Source organism: Tachypleus tridentatus, chromosome 13 (genome assembly GCF_004210375.1).
Source record: "Tachypleus tridentatus isolate NWPU-2018 chromosome 13, ASM421037v1, whole genome shotgun sequence".
Lineage (NCBI taxonomy): Eukaryota > Metazoa > Arthropoda > Merostomata > Xiphosura > Limulidae > Tachypleus > Tachypleus tridentatus.
Window position 1 is genome coordinate 91,525,788 of NC_134837.1, and position 21,558 is coordinate 91,547,345.

Sequence of the window (21,558 nt, forward strand, 5' to 3'; positions counted from 1 at the left end):
TCCCAGTGAAAACGTTTAACTATTTTGCGTTTCTTTTGTTTTTTCCTTATACACGTTATTCTTTCTGTTTTTACAGAAAGGCGTTAACAGCCGAATGAAGTCGTGATATAAGAGTCAAAATTTACTATCATTTCATAGAACACACCGTTGACTTGTCGATGATTGATTGATTGATTTAGTGTTTTATGGCACAAAGCAGCGAGGCTATCTGCGCCAGACATTCGGTAAAAATGTAACAAAAATAAAATAAAATAAATAAATGTAGTAATAGACATAAATGGAAATGAAGGTAAAACACAAAAGTATAAAACCAATGTTGACACCTAGTCTACAATGTTAAGATAGAAGGCAGAGTATAAGAAGTTGTAAGGTATTTACTCTAACAAAAAGGTAATGATCATAACCCGCCAGGAGGACTAACAGGTAAGTTCAAGAACCACCGTCAGTCACCTGAAGTTGGTCTTTCCAGTCCTGGTTCCGGGTTATGTGTCATAGCAACCAGTATCAAAATGTAAAAGAATAGAAGTTTTAAAAGATACATAGCAAAATTGTAACAATGAGTAGCCAAATGTCCAGTAAAAAGATAAAGTCAAGTAAATGGAGTAAAATTTGTAAAAGTAAATGAAGGTAAAAACAAAAGAGCAATTAAAACAGAAAATGGTGTAAAAACCAATGTTGACATCCAGTCAACAAAGTTGTAAAGAACTACCTGTAGCAGAATGGTAATGATCATAACCCGCCAGGAAGACTAACAGGTAAGTATAAAAACCACCGTCAGTCACCTGAAGTTGGTCTTTCCAGTCCTGGTGTCGAGTTATTTAATGTTCTGGCCATTGTCCAATGTCAAATTGAAGGAGAGAGATTAAAACTGTATAAAAGGAACCACAATTAAAAAGGTGTAATGAATAAATATGCAACACTTAAATGAGATTAAAAAGATTAATGGCCATTAAAAAATTAAAAACATTATCAAGGTGGACAGAGTCACATTCACCAATAACTCTGTCCAATGTTACAGACTGACCTTGGGAAAAAATATGTTTAAAATATTGCCGTCGTTGAGAATTGTAACGATGGCAAGAAAGTAAAACGTGGCTGATAGTGATTTGAGTGTTACACAAACTACACATTGGTGCATCAGTTCCAGATAAAAGAAAATGATGAGTTAAAAAACTGTGACCAATGCGTAGCCTAGTGAGAACAACTTCCTCCTTCCGAACTTTACGGAAGCTAGATGGCCAAAGTCCAATTTTGGGTTTGATTTGAAAAAGTTTGTTGTCACGTTGCTCACTCCAAGTGGACTGCCAGCTGGCACGGGGCCGAGCCTTGAAGACAACACCATAGTCCATGTACGGAATAGGCATAGAAGTGATGGTGCTGAAGCAGACATATTTAGCTGCCATGTCTGCAAGCTCGTTCCCGCGAATACCAACATGGCCTGGTATCCTGAAAAAACTGGATTGAAGTAGCTGCTAATGAGAAATGGGCCAGTCGGTTTCGAATATCAGCGAGAATAGGATGTGAGCTAACGTGTAGCGATTCCAAGGCAAGTATAGAACTAAGCGAATCAGTATAAATAGTGCAGTTGGAGTACTGCTCAGCTGCAATATGATCCAGGGCAAGAGATATGGCATACAGTTCAGCAGTGAACACAGAAGCTGTAGAGGGATTTTGTGCGCAACTACTGACCCATAGCAAACCATAGCAGAGCCCACTGAATTACCTGATTTGGAACCATCTGTATAAATGGGAACTGAATGATTGTTTGAAAGATATTCATTGAATAAAAGACGGTACTTCCAATCTGGAGTATCTGCCTTTTTTAGGTGACTGAAAGAAAGGTCACATTTGGGGGCTGTAATAAGCCATGGTGGGATGGGCCAACCTGTGGAATCTGCAATGTTATCCAAGGACAGACCCAATTCATCCAATTGCGCTCGGATGCGAAGGCCAAACGGAGCAATGACAGATCGTCTGTTCTGAAAAAAGTACTGCCCACCGAGGAAGGAAAACACATTTCCAGGTGGGATGCTTTGGTAAGGAATGAAGTTTCGAAGTATATTGTAAAGTTAGTCGCAAACGGCAAAGGTGTAGAGAAGGTTCATGAGATTCAATGTATATACTTTGAACTGGAGAGGTACGGAAAGCCCCAGTGCAGAGTCGAAGTCCTTGGTGATGAATGGGGTCCAGCATCTTTAAGGCCGAGGATCTGGCAGAGCCATAGACCATTGATCCATAATCGAGTTTCGATCTAATAAGAGCACGATATACCTTTAACATTGAACAGCGATCTGCCCCCCAACTGGTAGAAGAGAGAACACGAAGGATGTTCAGTGCTCTCTTGCATTTGACCCAAAGCTGCTTTAAGTGTGGTATAAAGGTCAGTTTACGATCAAAGATAAGCCCCAAGAACTTGGTTTCCGGGATCATTGGCAGCAAAACTTCACCGATATGAAGTTCAGGATCAGGGTGAATACCCCGTCGACGGCAAAAGTGCATGCATACAGTTTTGGAGAGAGAGAAATTAAAGCCGTTCGCCAGAGTCCACCTCCGTACACAATTGAGGGCGGTTTGTAGTTGCCGCTCAATATATATCTCATGTTTGACGACTGACATGAGATGTGAAAGTCGTCGACATACAGCCCATTCGCAACAGTGAGAGGGAGTTGTTCAGTGATGGCATTTATCTTTATACTGAAGAGTGTAACACTCAATACACAGCCTTGAGGGACTCCAAGTTCCTGTACAAAAGAACGGGAAAGTGTCGAACCCACACGAACTTGGAATCTCCTGTCCATTAAAATTTTTTAATAAACATGGGTAGATGGCCACGTAACCCATATGTATGGAGGTCTCGCAAAACACCATACCTCCATGTTGTATCGTAAGCCTTCTCTATGTCAAAGAATATTGATACAAGATGTTGGCGGTTGAGAAAGGCTTCTCTGATAGATGTTTGAAGACGAATTAGGTGGTCTGTGGTGGAGTGCTGTCGACGGAACTCACACTGGGTGGGCGAGAGGAGGTTGTTTGATTCAAGGAACCAAACAAGATGAGCATTAACCATCTTTTCTAATGTCTTACAGAGACAGCTCGTCAAAGCAATTGGACGGTAGTTTGAAGGAATCTTGGGATCTTTCCCTGGCTTAGAGAAAGGTAAAATAATAGCCTGGCGCCAGGCATCAGGAAAAACATTCTCCTGCCAGATCCGGTTGAAAACAATCAGAAGGACATCAAAAGAAGCAGGAGATAGATGGTGCAGCATGTCATAATGAATATCATCAGGTCCAACAGACGTACTGGCAGACCGATGAAGGGCCATTTTTTAGTTCCACCAGGGTAAAGGGACAATTATAGTCAAAGAAACAGTCAGTTCGAAAGGAAAGAGGTGATCGCTCTGCCCGAGTCTTGATGGCCAGGAAGGTGGAGGAACAAGCAGAAGTGCTAGATACCTAGCAAAAGCTTTCACCTGGAGTGTTAGCGATGTTCCGAACATCAGTCACCTCCTGACCATCAAAGAGTAAGATCGAGAGGGGGATAGAATTGTAGTGTCCATTAACCTTTTGAATCCTGTTCCATATGATCTTGGAACTGGTGGTAGAAGATATGCTGGTTGTGAACTTAATCCAAGATTCCTTCTGGCTTTGACGTCTTACCCACCTAGCATGTGCACGGGCCCGTTGGAAAGCAACCCGGTTTGAAAGTGTGGGATATCTACGAAAAGTATCCCAGGCCCGCTTTTGAGCCTTCCGTGCTAAGTGGCAGGCAGGATTCCACCACGGACGAGAATATCGTGGAAAACGTGTCGAGGCTTTAGGAATACACTGAGCAGCTGCATGTGTAATACAGTCAGTTACCGCTGCTACACAGTCGTCTATTGATGGCTGATTTACGATGGCAGGATGAAGTTCTGCGAGAGCAGTGAAAGTGGACCAGTCTGCCTGATCCAGCTTCCACCGGGGCACGCGGGTAGAGTGGCATCGACCACGGCCAGTCTCTCTCAAAAGGATCGGAAAATGATCACTGCCTAGTAGATTACTGTCAACCCTCCATGAAAAATGGGAGAATAATGAAGGGGAGCAAACTGAGAGATCAATAGCGGTAAAGAACTGACTAGGTGCATGAAAGTAAGTGGAAGAACCAGTATTGAAAAGAGAAAGATTGTGATCAGAGAGCATCCGCTCTACAGATCGGCCCCTCCCATCAATAATAGCACTTCCCCAGAGGGGATGATGTCCATTAAAATCCCCTAGGATTAGAAATGGAGATGGCAATTGTTCAACGAGAGCATCAAGATCTGATTGATCGTATGTCTCTCCAGGGGACAGGTACAGAGAACAAACAGTGATGGTATGACCCAAGGAAACACGGATGGCTACAGCCTCCAAGGGTGTGTTGAGTGACAAAGACAGGGTGGGCACGTGTTGATCAACCAACAGTGCCACCCCTCCATGTACTCGACCATCACACAACCTGTCATTTCTGTACAGAGAAAACTGCCGAATGGAGACAGTATCAGCAGTTTTGAAAAATGTTTCTTGTAAAGAAAGACAAACAGGATGGTAGGAAGCAATCAGCGTTTTGATATCATCCAGATTAGAACGTAAACCTCGACAGTTCCATTGTATCAAGGTGGCCATTTTTAAAAACGGGTAGGTGAAGTGGCTGGAGAACCCTTCGGTTTACGACCACGTCTTTTTTCTTTACTGTCTTTAGTCGGAGGAGGTCTATCAACCTCCATGGATCTTGCTCTGGGTCGAGTGGGCAGGTTTTTGTTATTAGAAGGGGAATCCAGTGACTGAGGACGCGAACGAATAATTGTTTTGTCTCTTGTGGTGGGAGAAAAAGATGTATCAGAAGAAATGCCTGTATTTGAAACTGAAGGACGTGGATCTTGAGGTTTGTTGGAAGGTATGGGAGGAACAGAGATGGGTGTGGAAGTCGATTCATCAACCTTTTTAACCACGAAGGTCAAAAGGCTTTTCATTTGTTTTGAAAACGATTCTCTTGGAGGCACAGAGAGATCTGTCTGCATTCCCACTGTAGTTGTGGAATGAAGTACAGCAGCATATGTCCGAGATGGAGTTGTGGACAGCAATTTCCGAGCCTCAGGATAACTAATGTTATGTGTCATTTTCAAACGCTGCACCTCTTTTTCCTCCAACCATTTTGGGCAAGAATGAAAGTAAGAGGGGTGAGAACCATTGCAGTTTACGCAATGTGGGTTCATGTCACAGTCATAGGCATCGTGGTCCTTGCCTCCACAACGAGCACATGTCAGGGAACCACGACAAGATGTCTTTGAGTGGCCGAATCTCTGACATTGGAAACATCGAAGAGGGTTTGGTATGTATGGCCGAACCCTGCAAATGAGATAACCTGCCTTGATGGTGGCAGGTGCACGTGGTGAAGTAAATGTTAAAACGAGGGTATTTGTTGGCAGTGTAACTACATCTTTGCGAGTGGAGATGCGCCTCACTGCAGAAACTCCTTGAGTGGAGAGATCAGCGAGAATCTCTGACTCGAGAACGTTCTTCAAATCCCTTTCAACAATAACTCCTCGTGAAGAATTCAAGGTAACATGGAGTGTAACCTCAATAGGTATATCCCCAATTGCCTTTGAATTCAAGAGGAGTTCACTGTGTTGGGATGTGGATGTTTCAACCAATATGTCACCAGATCGAAGTTTCTTTACTGACTTTGGAGAGCCAGCAAGTCCCTCTAGTCCCTTTTGAATAAAAAAAGGGGACATTTGCCCTAAAGGTTTTTCCGAAAGAGAATGTAATATAAGAAAATGAGGTACGTGTGTTACTGATGTTGAAGATTGCTGTTCTGAGTATTCAAGTCGTGGTCGCTTACCCATAGGCTGTTTTTTTAAAATTTTATTTAAATTTTTTAGAGGATCCATAGGAAAAAGGAAAAATTTCGGTACCCACTGACCCCACCCACCATGGAGCCCTACAAGGGGACGCACTACAAAGTCACGCAAGGACAATGCAGCAACGCCAGGGTTTCGTGAGCAATATACCCAAACACCAGCATCAGGCACAATGTCCACAACACCCGTTGAGAACTTCCAACACTGGTACTTGGTTGACTCTAGCCCAAGTGGACCAGCCGACTGACCCAAGGGGGGCCACCCAAAGGCCGCCCGTCTACAGGAATTCAAGGCCAAAGTGGTGTGTTAGGGTTGGACCCCTCAACCACCAGGATCCTCTCCTCCCCTTCACGGGTCGCCACGCACGGCAAACATGTGGGTGGATGTTTAGATCCCAGAGAAGGTAACCAGATAGAACAGAACCTTCCCTGGGAGATCCCCTCACCACGTACAGGAATCCACACCGAGGGGACTTGTCGAAGAAAGGGCTTGTATCAAAGAATCTAGAATTAAAATTAAATTGTACATCATAAACATAGACTTATTACCAAACATTCTTCAAATTACTTAAGTGTGTAAACACTATCAGACATTTGGATGGTTCTAGAGAAGTGGTTATACTTTATAATTTCATGTAGAAACTATTTGCATTTTGCGTTATTTGCCGTTGCAATTAAATTTTGTGATGTTAAGCTTCTTCGTGGTGAGATTTGTCACAGAAATCAATTCTAGTTTGTTACAAAGAAACCTAGACTACAGGTAGTTTGTAGTGGTGCTAAAATTAAAGTTAAGCAGCCTTGCTGCTAGAACTTCCTAACTCTCTTCATCGACTTTGGTTAAATAGCAGAAGAAATATGAATGGCGGTTTGTTTTATACGTATTACTAATATTAAAAAATGTATATGCATTATATAAAACAAATAAGTTTTTATTAATAACTACGTTTACCAACATTTGAAAACCGACTGGAAATACCAAGAGTCACAACAAACATTATAAATCCGTGAAACCTGTTGATGCTCAAACAATGTACAAGTTTCCCGAAGAGAATTTTAGAAGACCCGTTCATACTTTACTTGTTCAACAGTCGACTCAATATCTGCGTTTATGAGAAGCGTTTACTTCTTAGCAAAAGAAGAAATCCCATGAATTACGAACATTTGATTTTTCTTATACTATTCTCTGAAGGAATGAGTGAAAAATCAGAGTGACCGTTAGACATATGTAAGCAAAGATACAGCTTGCGATTTGCTGACTGACATTTTCAAAGTTCTAGATGACTGTGACGCTTAAGAATTAAATAACAAATATTACTCTATAATGGCTGACGAATCGTCAGATATCAACAACTTGGAGTTAGCTGTCAAATGATTCGCTATATGAATGAATGCAGTGAAGTAAAAGAAAAATTATTGAGCATTACTGATATAGGAAGCACTGATTCCAAAATCATTACGAGATCACTTGAATGAGAGCTGGTGAAAAGAAAGCTGTATTACAAGAAAATAATTTTTTGCGCTTTCGATGGTGACGCTAATTTTCAAGAAAAATAACTGGTGCGTGTAAGCAACTTTCTGAGAAAGCAGGAAGAGAACCTCTTATGCACAGTGTAGAGCCCATCTTTTATCTTTAGCCTTAACCAGCGATAGGCATAAAATCGTGTCTGTGAAGACGGTTCTTCATGTCCTCAAAGACAAAACGTGAAATTATATTGCATGATGTTCAGAAGCCATTGAAAGAACATGAACTAAAATAAAAATCCAGAATCAGTTGAAATGCGTTGGCTCAGAAATATAAAACTGTTCCTGTCGTATTATGATGGTCTGTGATCACCTACACAATGGTGGCGCAGATTTAGCATCGTTAGCAGGAAGTACCTTGGTGGAAATGAAGAAATTTAGTTTTCTTGTTAGCATTACAATTTTATATGAAGTTTTGTGTCCAGCATCTAATCCCAGCAAAGTTTTGCAAAAAGATAACCTAAACCTGTCGTCAGTTCCTGAGTTTAAAGTGTTGACGATAACATGTTTGAGAGATACAAGAACTAAGTAAAGAAAAGTATTTCTATAGCGGTCATAGTTCCCTTAACGAAGAATTCTAGTATGTGGCATTCTTGATAATAAGCCAGAAAGTCAAACACTCGAAAACTTTGTTGACACTACGACTTAACAAATAGACCACCGACTCCATCATTAAGTGATTTCCCTTATCAACCTATGTGCTTTCTTCAAAATGATTCAGTTATTGGCGTTCGAGGAGAGGTTGTAGCTGATGCTATATGGGCTGATTAGAGTTTCAGGTACGTTACGAGAAAGCAAGAAGTTCACGATAAAAATGTTGTGCATTACTTGTGGAAAATAAACATCTGTCACGACATTTAACCCTGCGTTAGTAGTTTGGGATCTTCACGGACCCCAAATATTTTGTAAATATTGGCGCCGACACATGTTCATGTTCTCAGTAACTTTAATAATTGACTAGTTTATGTTAAATGAGGTAAAAAAATGAAACAATTTGTAATATTCAATATCCATTTATTGAATAATAAAAGGAAAAATTGATTGTGTTTTTGTTTTCAAAGTAAAAGCTTATTATTATTTAAGTATTTGAAAATTATTTATGATGAGGTCCTCTCTCACCCCACAAAGAGTGATTATGGAAAATGTTTACAGAAGACTAAGGCACGGTTAAAAAAAAATTATCTGGATGCCTGATGGTAGTGCTGATTTGACTGCTGTAATTGTTTGTTCTTTCAGCTGCAGGAACCGTTCTTTCTGCAGCTTAAACAAGCTGAGAAAATGGCTAAGACAAAACAAGCTTCAACGCTGTATTCAGATTAGCATCAACATATACCCACAGAGAAATCTAGACGCGTTCATTTTCTTTAAAAGTAGCTACAGTTAATCCTCTAAACGTATTCTTGACAACTGTTTTATTTTTATAAATTCGTAAAAATACATTTAAATATCATTATTGTAATTAAAGTGCAATATTTTTAATTTGGTGGAATTTTAATCATCCCCAAGTTGGCCATAGAGACTGGAATTCATCTAACAAATTATTTCTGGCCATCTATAGTAAAACCAATCAATAGTTAGCAAGGTTACTCCTGTATTGATGGCTATCAATACAGGAGTTAATCCTACTATTTACTGCTTGGTCCCTTTCCGTAGTCTCCAGAAATTATTTCACAGAATATTTTTTATGAGTTCATTTCAATGTAACATGATGTAATATGTGAACCAAATTATCAATGAACGGTATTAAAAACGACGGTAAAATATTTGAGGTTTAAACAATTAACACTTAAGTCACTATAAAACATAAATAATACAACATAAGCCGAACTTTCACGTTACAATCTTATGTCTTTCTTCACAATTTACACTTTTTTAAACAATACACATCAGGCTGAGATTCCTACATCCATCATGGTCGCGCCTAACAACACTACATGGCCAGAAAAAAAAAGAAAAAATTCGAAACATTTGTTTCGTAAATGTAAATACTGACGACAGACATCATGGTGAATGAAACAGTGTGCGAGAAAAAATCACTTTTAAACAACATACTACACTAGGAAAAATGATTACAATATTTAAACACAGACGAGATACATCTACTTAACAAAGGACTCAACTTCGCTATAGCACCTAGGTACATTCCAACCATAGAAATCAAAACATGTTTAGAAGACCTAGCCAGGAGACTTGTGATACTTTCTACAGAGAACAAAAACAAAGAAAATATTTTAATTCAATCACACGTTGATCAAAGTGTAGATTGAAGTGGATCTCTCTTCAACTTAGACTTCCAAAATTAAACGATTTTCGGAATACTAAGTTGATTTAGTATTAATCTGCTATTGTGTGGCTATATAACATGAGAAACTGAATAGTGGCCAATGACACTTTTTATTCGTTTCAACTATCCATTATATAAATTTTTCTCAGTAGTATAAAGCACGTTCAAACCAACAATATGTTTGCTACTTTTCACTATTATATAGGTACAGCTCATCTCTCTTTAGTTAACTCGTGGTCAGTGTTACTTAGATTTCGACATCAAACAATTTTCGGAATACTAAGCTTATTTATTATACGTCCGAGTTAATAAGGCATTTGTAAAATTTAACAACTGGTTTAGTGTATTACGTTTAAATTAATACGAGATTTGTGGGTTTAAAATTGAGTGCTTGAGTAGGATAGTCTGTCCGAGTCGAGTCACTGCAGCTGTCATTACAACAACTGGTCCGAAAGTACCACATTATAGCACACAATTACTGAAACTGTCTTGGTAAGGTGGAAATGATCTCTCATACACCTATGATGCTGCATTGATGATGTCAGTTTTTTGTTTAGGGGCTAAAATTTTTAGATGTTATTTTCGAATCGCATGTCAATACCAAGCACATTAATGCAGTCCAGTTTGGATTTCACGCAGAATCTGCAATGAAAGTACTTTAAAAATTAACTCTGGCTTCAAGTTCTGGGCGTAGATGTCGATGAGCCAATTTATCAAAAGAGATTGATTTTGAATATTATAACGTTAAAATCCTGGGTTCGATTCCCTGTTAAGGTCAGAGCGTAGATAGCTCATTCTGTGGCATTGAGCTAAAAAACAACGATAGCAAGAACAGTTTTGAAAAGTTGTGATTTTTCAAACAAAAAATAAAGAACATTTTATTTCACGATAACAAACTGTACGGTTTTGTACACGAATAGATTACATAATTGTGTTTTGCTTTTTTACCGCCACTAGTCTATCAGTCTACATACAAATTACAAACACTTCATATAAATTATCTTAAGTGTAATGTAAAATGTTACTTTGTTAAGTATGATAACTAAGAAAAGGTTCACCTTTCGAAAGCGCTCGGGTTATAGGGTTTTTGTAATATTGTATCAAGACTTATTGAACATACGTATTTTTTCCGACATCGTGAAATTAAGAAAAGTTGTTACCATATAGAGCTATCTACTGGTAATAACAATAAAACAAATAAAATATGTTCTGCACAGTGAATATTTACTGCAATATTTTATGCAGTGATAAGACTTTAATCGTCATTCAGGTGATATCTAGAAGTTATGACTTTACATATTCAATGAGAATGACTGAAGAAACCCCCATGACATTCGATCTCCGAGTTGTGTAGTGTTGGTGTAATGAAGATGCTTTAAAACAAACTGGAAAGTCTAAAGCAAATAAAATCAATTGAAAATATTAAATTGAGAAAGTAGCCTACGCGGATGGACCTTTCCAAATGTTAACATATAATCGCCTACGTCATAACGTGGTTAGCGCTAATCATTTTGGCTAAATGTGGTATTTTTTGTAAACATAGATTTACACATATGGAATATGATCTTGAGCTATGGGCAGACTGAAAAAGAGAATCCAATAAAATGACACTCTGTCATTTCATAAAAATAAAGTCCATACACTGTTGTTTATGTTTTACGTTTGTCATAATAACGATTATTCATTTCGTATTTCACTTGGTGTCTACTCTTGTTATTTTACTGAATTATTTAGTAATATAGCATTAATTCATACTTATTACCTTGCCCCAATCTTCTGTTATTAAGCGGATACATTCCATTGTACCAAAATTAACCTTAGTTTTACCTGAATTTTCAGCATAGATACCAGTATATAACAAATATTTGAAACATACCTGTAATTCTACAGTTGCACACGAATCTCTTCAACAGATTTATTGTTTTTATCATTCTAGCAGAATATAGATAAAACTGATTAGTCACCTACCATGGCATTATCTTAGTTCGTCTATTTATATAGTAGCCAAAGACAGAGGTTATATCTGAGCTTAGGTTCTGCTTGAAAATAATAATTATTGTAATACACATTCATCGACCTTATATCTCATTTTCACTGTATAAAAATGCATTGGCTATAATAACAAGAACAAAACTAAAAATTATATTTCACTATGTATTTATAACTAACTACACAGGTTCTATATTAACTAAATTTAGTGGCTTGTACTATATTCACTGGGCTGTATTAACTAAACACAATGAGTTGAATGGATTAGATTTAGTGGGCTGTATTAACTGAATTAATCACATTCAGTGGTCTGTACTAACTACTATAATTTTATTCAATTTATCAAGTTATTTTACGCACGTATAATTATATAACTCCACTCATTAATATAAAGTACAATTTAGAGAATTACGTTACACACCGCTTAAAAGTTTTTCTTTCCCACATTTATATAAAATTAACAGAAAGTTAAAATATTTATCATTTTGATGGAACATAACGACACCACTACCCTATGCTTTACTACTACCTGGAATTTTTTAAATCGATTCCACACGCACAAGAAGTTACATTGATACTAACTTACACAACATGACACAAATGAAGAAAATATCCATTAATTGTATAGTCCAACATTTCTATACAGACCCACATTACGGAAGTTCAGCCTACCGAAATATACTGAAATAAGTCCTCCAAATTTCCTTTAGTGGAGTAAGTATACGCCTACTTTTAAAATCGTTTGCCCTAGTTCGTGATGTACACGATCACCTGAGTCTAATAAGTAAATAGTTAATATATACTTTTTCATTGATCTGCTGCTATCTTCGGAAAGTCCTGAAAAGGACTAAATTATAAGATTAGATCCTAGATTTTTTGTCAGGAAGACGGGGTGTCCTATCCATTCGTCTGGAGTCTCACCCACAACAACACAATAAGCAAAGCCGATCATATCGTGCATTTCAAAAGCTGAGGAGTCCTAAAAATACTCTTATGTAATACAAAAAGGTATTAACTATGAGTATAAAACTTTAGTCCTATCGTATGAAAACTCCAGCTATCAACTTACAACTTATTAAAAACTATCATATGGAAAGTGTTCGAATTGACTAAATAATAAGCAAAGTCCGAATAAATATTCGCTGTTTTATGTACAACAACTGAGCTACTTCTAATAACTAGGTATTTGTCTATTTCTTATAATTTGCAATACCTGATTTTAACAAAGTTCACAGTAACCGAGTGTATTAGCTTCAATGCAGCTTTTGACCTACAAATTATATTTATTTTTACAGGTATGACAACTAAGAGCCATAATTCCAAAAGCTAGCTACCTTCTCTTCCAAGCTATGATATATGTATTAAATTACTTCATCGGAACTGAGAACTATCCAAACACAGTACAAGAGAAAGGTTGAGGTGAGGGGGGGAGGCTATCAGCATTACCTAGATAATATTGTGACACAGTCATGATAATGGCGGTGTTTGCTAGATTCAGTAGAATAGCGCCAAATGAACCATTTTAATCCTTTTAAAAATATCTTCTACAGAGTACTTATTTTTACCGAGCTTATACATTTATTCAAATATATCTCTGTAAAAAAGAAAAAGGTATCAATAGGAGCCAACAGAATTGAGGTTAAACTTCAAGGAATTGTGCTTCGCTTGGCTAGCCACCTTGAACTACGTGTACTGCTCTCATAAGGTCACGTGCACTGTGTCAAAGAAGAAGTGGGCCACGAACACATACCGGTTTTTTACAGACAACATCGCTCTCGCCCTGTAAACCGTTAAATATTCACACTAACTGCTCATGATAAATGTATATATAATTTTCATCGCACAATATCTTAACTCTCGTGCTGTCGTTGGTAAAACATAAAAAAACTTCAAGTTACGTGTGTATGGAAGTACAATACATGTTCATTACGGCCCATGAGTCCTTTATATTCCAAGAAAGAATTAAATCAAAAGGAAGTCTTTCTTCATAAACCATGTACTAATATCGCAAGTACTTAGCTATGTGCATATATGAAAGCCACTAATTGTCGAGTCGTGAGTATATGAGTTCACACAAAACTACATATTAACACCATTAGGAATTACTCATTAACGAATTCATAAGATTATGACATTTGGTAAATATATGCGTATTAAACAAACCAGTTATATGAGAGATTGCTTTGCACACACTCAATATTTGGCCCTCGAGATTTACACATTAGGTGTGCAAAACGATTGCTTCGTCTTCAGGCTCAAGTAAGTATGAGATATCTACTATACCTGTAATTTACATATGTGTAAATAATTATTTTAGAATACTGAGACGAAATTTGTTTCTGTATTTCAAATAAACAGACTGATTATGCATTCATCGTAAAAGAATGAAATAGTTCAATGTTTGAGTATCACAAATAAATAAAATTACTTTCTCAGTCTAAATAAATAAACATATCCTGAACAACGATGAATGAATAACTTAAGAAATAAAATACTTTACAAATTATGATTATAAAGTAACACTGGTAAGTACCTTAACTGAATGTTCTTGATCGGCAGTAAACTTCTCACCATCCTCATCTACATCACGTGAAAAGACAGGTGAAGTATCTGTCATGCCCATCAGGGGGCTACCAGACACATCGTCAGTCTTTCCGTTCATACCGTAGAACTAGAAGACAACTTATACTCTACTTACTGACTGCTTTCCGCTAGGTTTTAGTAACAGATGTGACAAAGAGGGGTTCTTAAACCTCTCCTTGACTCCGTTCAAACAGCGATGTCTCTTGTCTTTATTGGAGCTTTCCTACCCTCTGGGACTAACTTCCAAGTGGCAGACGTCTGAATATCTGGGCTTTTCCACACTCGGACAATAAGGCAACCTGATTTCTTCAGGGACAAAGCTCCGTCACAAATGACTAGAAGCACTCGTATCTAGGTCACCCTACCGTCCACCGGAATCGAAACTTGAGCTCACCGATCATAAAGCCGTATCTCTTGACTTTGTTAATATTTTGTTATCGTAGTACGTTTACATTAATTGTGACTAATAAACCTGGAATTATAAATAATAAAAAAATACAGGAGTAGCTGATGATGATAAATAGGCCTTATTTCACTGCAGAAAAGACAGGAAGGGCTGGAAATAATTTATTTCATCGAATAAAAAAATGGCAAGAGAAAGAGTTGAAGATAATAACATCGTGTTATTTAATTACAGACAAGATAAATAGAACTGGTTGGTATTGACAAGGCCTTGTTGAAATGTTGTACCTTTGTTACTTTATTACATTTTCCTCGTTATCCATTCAAGAAGTCTTCAAACTTTATATATTCAAAAGTTACACAAAACTGTTTAACTACAACATGCACGTGTACAATCAACTAATAGCTGATGTCTATAACAATTCTGAAAAGCACAGAGTCGCCATCTATTTGCAATTAGAAACTTCGGACTTTTAAATAACTTGTTAAATTTCAAACGTATCTCTTCGAGTGACGATTTACAGGTTTTAAATAAATTAAAACTAAATATTGGAAGGAACAATAACCTTAAATATGGTAATTTCACGAATAATCTACTGCTAAATCTAAAATCAATATTTATTTTCAGTTATAAAGTTTAAAGAGCAGTAATTATAGAATACTCAATGAAACATTCCCCTTGGTGGATTCAGCAGATAGCCCGATGTGGCTTTGCTATAAGAAAACACTCACTCTATGAAACCTTTCGTCAGAAACCCTGATTATGTAATTTCATTACATTGTTTCAAACACTGCTATCAGCTGAAAGCTCTTAATTGTAGTATACTGTAGGTGAAAGATAACACACATTTATTGAGAAATCAAAGTTCTCAAAATTAGATAGTAATAACTAACTGTCAACAGAAGAATCTACCTCTTAGGGCTTTAACCCTATCTAAATGAGTGGAGGTCATTGCCTCTTGCACAGTGCCATTCATCACAATATTATATATTTAATTTCAGAGTTGCTGATTCAGGAACACTTAAACTGTAAATATGCAGTTTGAAGGTTCTATTTATATTGTAGGACTGACAACAGTATTTTGGTTCTTCACGTGAACATCATTTTATACTTGTCTGAGCCACACATCTTGAGCACAAATACTTTTGTTACATACGTTATCATTTGTGTATGACAGACTTGTCAATACTACTAAATAATTACTACATTTCATGTAGATACATGTAATTATAGTTAATATTCCTTCTACAATATGGAACTGCTCCATGCATATTAGGTTAAACATATTGATTTCAAAATAATTACAATCTAAATTATATGTTATATATTTAAATTACAAAAAGAAAAAACAGTGTTCTATACACTAACTCTTCTGTTGCATCCTCAGCCTAGACAATTATCATGTTCTAAAGAGCAATCAACACTCGCACATTTAGACCTCGCATGCATTTGATTTATAAACATTCTCATATTTTGGTCGAATTAGCATCTTTTTACAACAAACAGTTAACTGCTAGATCCAAATCAAACTCAGCATCACACTGATTAAAGAAAAGTACTAGATTGTACTATTTTGCTTCACTGAATAAAACATTATCTATGGGAACATGCCTTTACCCCCTTCTTCCCACATGATAACTGTGTTTGGCAGTTGTAGTACTTTACTGCATGATGAAAGTTTACTTTTTATAAAGTCTCACTTAAAAAGAATTTATAATTCTACAGCTATTACTTCACATATTAAGCTTAAACAGAATCAAAAAACTAAAACAACAAAACCTCATTGAAGAAAATAATATTTTGATTTACTAAGACTATTTGCAATTTCTAAATATACATAATCTTCTCTTAGACAAGCCACCAACTTCTTTGGTTTTTCACATTTACATGTAACATTCTTGGTAAAAACTAAAATTATTAAAATAAAAAACTCAATTCAATCTAATACACTTATAAAACACAGTTAAAATTAATACTGCTGACAAGTATTTATATAATACAAAAATGCAATATATTTCAAGAACATAAATACAAATTAAAATACAAAACTTTGTTTCACAACAATAAAAATATTATAACTGTATGCTACTTAATTTTCAAAAAAGTGGTTTATTTTCAATTCTAAATGATTTACAAAATAATTTCAACTCTCCCTCTATTACCAAGCATGCTTACCAATGGCTGGAAATTGTTTAGCTGGACTCTGAAAAAACCAATGAGAATGAAGACCAGTTTTTTTCCCCTCATATATTTATACTTACATAGGTTATATACTGAATACCACTTTTCAGTTTGTTCTTATATATAAATAAGGGTTATCTCTCCAAAATGGGAACTGTTTGCAATATTTATTAATTTCTTTTTTTTACTAAATCAGCTTTTCCCATGGACTGATAATTGTGCTTTTCAATTTTACTTCCATATGTTGTACCACTTCCCAATAATGATAACATAAAATTACTTTCAATGGCCACCCTGAATTTCCTTGCTATGGTGCTTCCAGCAAGGAAGGATCAGGATAATTCCATTTAATCAGAAATGTTCCCACATTACTTCCCTACTACATAGCTCTAAATAAAAAGATACATTTGCTTAAGTCACATACATACTAAATATTAGTTTGTGTTATACAATAGTTATATTGCTAGAACTTTAGAAAATTAAAAGTTATTTATACACAGATTCCAAAATTAAAATCAATGTGTGAAATAATAAGTCTATGCATATCTTTTAGAACAGACAATTTAATATCTGGAGCACATAAATCCTCACCTGATAATCTGACAATTCACAAAATTTAGTTGGTGATGGCATGAACATATTTTGAGCTTTCCCAATGAGCTTCTTCAAAGTAAATGTTCCATAAGATTCTGCCATATTCATATGTTGTTCAACACCTGTACAACTACAATGCAACAGAAGAACATACCCCACAACACTATCGATACTATAAGTACTTAATCCACGTTTTTGTCCAAGTCATGCAGCATACATACATATATATGTATATATATATGTGTATGAAAGGGCTTTCCAATAAAATATTTTGCCAATAGTTGTGAGTACATGCCCTACTTCTGGAAATACATCAAAGCTAGGTCTAGTGTTCAAGCTGTCCATAGAAAATATAGTTGTACATTACCATGGCTAACAGGTGTTGTACATTTGTTCATATGAATTATTTCATGCATATGTTATGCTACTTAGTTCTTGACAACTGCCTAAAGTTTTACAAGTTCTGTCATTGGTAGGAGTAAATGTCTAATGACAGCGTATGTGTTTGTTTTTTATTTACTAAAAAAATCATTTCATATTTTATATAAGAACTGTATCTATACAGCACATACACCTTTGACAATCCATGTGTACATATAGTACATATTTATACAAGTAGATTGGCGATTATAAATACAGCACAAACTTTGATATAAAAATATTTTAACATTTGCTTTATTTTTGTCATTTACTGATAAATTATGCATCTTATTGACTTTCTTTTTTTCTCTGCCTAAATTCCTAATATACATAAGGAGCTGAATGAATGATATCATGAAATATTTCTCTTACACTGCATAGGCAGGAAACATCTCCTGACTTTTAGAATACATTTCAAGAAATAATTTTTGAGACCATCAGTTGTGTAAGTAAGCTTACAAAGGTCTTAGGATGTGGTAAGTATTTGTTGCCTAAATCAAATGCAGCCAGAACTTATTAATGTTATGTAAGTAAAATAATGCAGTAAATTATAAAATACGACCACATTTCACATTGCTTCATGAAATGTTATGGTGAGAATAAAGAGTGTCTAGTTTAAAACCAAGAGGGAACCTAATGGTTTCCATGCTGGCCCTATTCACAAATTCTAACTGTATATTAGACGTGCCCCTGGATACAAAAAATATTAATTTCATATATCTCACAAGAGGACTGTTCATGTTCATAAGCAGGCCCCTGGAGAAACTGCTTCACCTATTTATATATGTGCATGTATGTATATGTAAAATGAGACTATATTTCTCATTGTTTGATGAAATATTATGGTGGGAGTGTCTAGTTGATAACCAATAGGGGACCTCAAAGAGTACCATACCTGTCCTATTCACCTGATATATTAGACATGTATAATAAAATACAAATAAGCTCTACATTTAGCATTTGCAGGGAAGCCTAATAAAATAGTAATCAACAAAGTGGTAAGCATAATGAAAAGTGATAATAAACTAATAATCAAAATATAACTATTGTTATTTTTATATGATCATTCAAAATTCTTCAAATGTTTTGCAAATGTATAAGAATTATAACCACAAGTGTGTTGTCTATCCTTTAAAGAACTCTGGCTCATACTGGTCTTAACTCATCTATCTATATGCACCCAAGTGGTACAGAGGTATATCTGCAGACTTACAATACTAGAAACATGGTTTTGATACCAGTAATTGGCAGAGTACAGATAGCCCATTGTGTAGCTTTGTGCTCAATTCAACACCAAGAATATTTTAACATATCACAATCATTTATAATAAATCCATATAGCTTCTTTTTTTTTATTATTAGTATGTATACAATACTCTTTCAAAAGTTTATATTACCACAATTTATTACAGTACTTCAAATAAGCTATATACAAAAATTACATTTAAGCAACTGAAGTTACTTTAATGTATTATTATTTTCATGTTATCTAACCTTCAGAAACTTACTTTGATAAAAGTAAGTAGATAAGCCAAAAAGCATAAGTTAGTTCAATATAGTACACAAAATTTATCAATTTTCACAGTTTTGCTTTAATTTTTAAAATAGATATTACTAATAAGATATTTATTTATTCTTTTCCACTCCACCTCAGTTCTTATATTTCAAGAACTTTATCTTAAGCAAAAGAGTTAAATCTTTGGAATTATGGTAAATTATTCAGTAATGATGAGAATTTTGAATGGTCCATAACTCAAAGTGGGGAAGAAAATAAATACAATATTATGGTTGCAGCTTAGAGCAATATAAGCTCTTAAACAGCAAAGGTTAGTCTACCTTATTGGAGACTGATCTTATACAGACTCTAAAACCCACCCTACTCAGGCACTGTCGACCATTTCAACCTTGATTAAGATGTGGGTTTTGTTACCTTAAGAAACCTAAAATAAATGTTTAAAACTCACAAGAAAGAAAAATATGAGTGGACAATCCTCAAAACAAAAAAGGACTGATATGCCCATAAATGTCTCACAGGCATTCATATGTCATATTAAATAATACTATTTAAATGTTTCTTTTTCTTTCTTTTTAATACACTGTGGCTAAAATTTCTTCAAAATATGTTTTTGGATTAATCAGTAAAAATGTATTTTTTCTGAACTAGACAAAATTTTAAACATAAGGTTGTATTTCTAAAATGCTTCCATATACAGTTACTTGGACAGAGGTAACCCAACAGCATCTGTAGGGACAAACAATCCAACAACACTGCCTGTGTTGGACACAAGTAACCTAACAACAGCACCTATAGGATAATTAATCCAATAATAGAATCTGCTGGGCAAGAAGTAATCCAAAGACAGCATTTTATAGGTCACATAAATTCCATATGAAAAGTTCATAAACCACATGTGGGAAAAGTTTCTACAAATTCAAAAGTACTGCTCTTATATCTTTGGCCATACATACTTATATTGTTTCTATTTTGAAAATACAAAAGTAGTATTGAAATTTCACCTGATCACAGTATATACTCTTTAAAACTACAATTTACAGCTTTCACTATCCAATGTGAACTTTTAAATTTTACTTTATAAATTTAAGGCAAAACAAATACAAGTATTAGATTATGCTAGAAATCTTATTAAGTCTAAAATGTTCTTCTCTGAGCAACATTTTCAAGTTAGATGTATATCCAAAAATACTGCTGATAAATCTTTCAGTACATTTTACACTGCTTTCATTCTATTTAGTAACAGACACTCCTTTATGCATGGAATATATAACAGCTGTTTTTACTGCAATGTAGATCTGTGGTAAAATATATGTACTACTTTTTTGAACTATTTAAGATCACATATTGTATTTGTATATTTTGGTAAAGCAACATGAGAAAAATTACTGCCAATCAATTTGTATAAAACATGGACATTAAAGGAGAGTCATTTAAAAAAATTAATGAAAAGGATAAACTTAATGCAAAAACACCATAAAAAATTATTTGAAAATTCTGTCAGACTTAACTAACACCATACACTATACAAAGCAAACTAGATCAAAGCCTAATCCACTTTATATATTTTTTCTATTTGCATTCTAAACAAACATTGCTTATTGTTAAAATATTATAAAAATAATAATCATAATAACAATATCACAGGACTGAAAATATAATGAAAACTTGTTGCAAATTCTTCAATACCTTTGATAATTTCCGAAGTAGAAAGTAGTTTAAATATTCCTACCCATAAGTTACTTGTGGAATCCAAAGCTCTCCTATCTCGAACATAAGGTGAATAGGCTTTTCTAGATATTTCCCAACTGTTGTTACCGCTAATAGTTGTCCCATTAATGTCCGCCATTTTGTTTAAACAACCACCTTGTACACCATCCAATCCCATTTTTGTGTTTTATGAGTTAGGCTTATTAGTGCTGAAGTATCATCCTATCCAGCGATTTAAAATATAATCACATTTGACATGTATAAAATTCCTGATTTAAATACAATAGTATACTGAATTAGCGTGTTACTTGTAAAAAAACACAAAAAACAGCACCGTGGATCACAAAAAATTGTTATGAAGCTAAAAGCCCTGATATCTAAAACAAGATTTCGAAATTACTTTAACTTTGAAGATTTTTTTTGTTTTTCTCTTTTTGTATATCTACATATTCCTTTTTTAAGACAAGATTAACGGTAGTGTCA

General features: G+C 35.3%; 1 protein-coding gene across 3 annotated transcripts in view; it reads right to left on the bottom strand.

The window, feature by feature from the left end:
- LOC143239991 (adenosylhomocysteinase-like 1) overlaps positions 1–21,313 on the bottom strand; it is a 61,101-nt gene extending 39,788 nt beyond the window's left edge. Inside the window, exon 1 of one of the 3 annotated variants that reach the window (XM_076481727.1) lies at positions 21,098–21,313. In XM_076481727.1, the coding sequence (XP_076337842.1) occupies positions 21,098–21,253 (156 nt within the window). In that variant the 5' untranslated portion in view covers positions 21,254–21,313. Of the gene's footprint in view, positions 1–14,204; positions 14,588–17,429; positions 17,672–21,097 lie in introns of those variants that run through there. The other 2 variants (XM_076481729.1, XM_076481728.1) reach the window with 2 other exon arrangements.
- Positions 21,314–21,558: the final 245 nt, after the last annotated feature.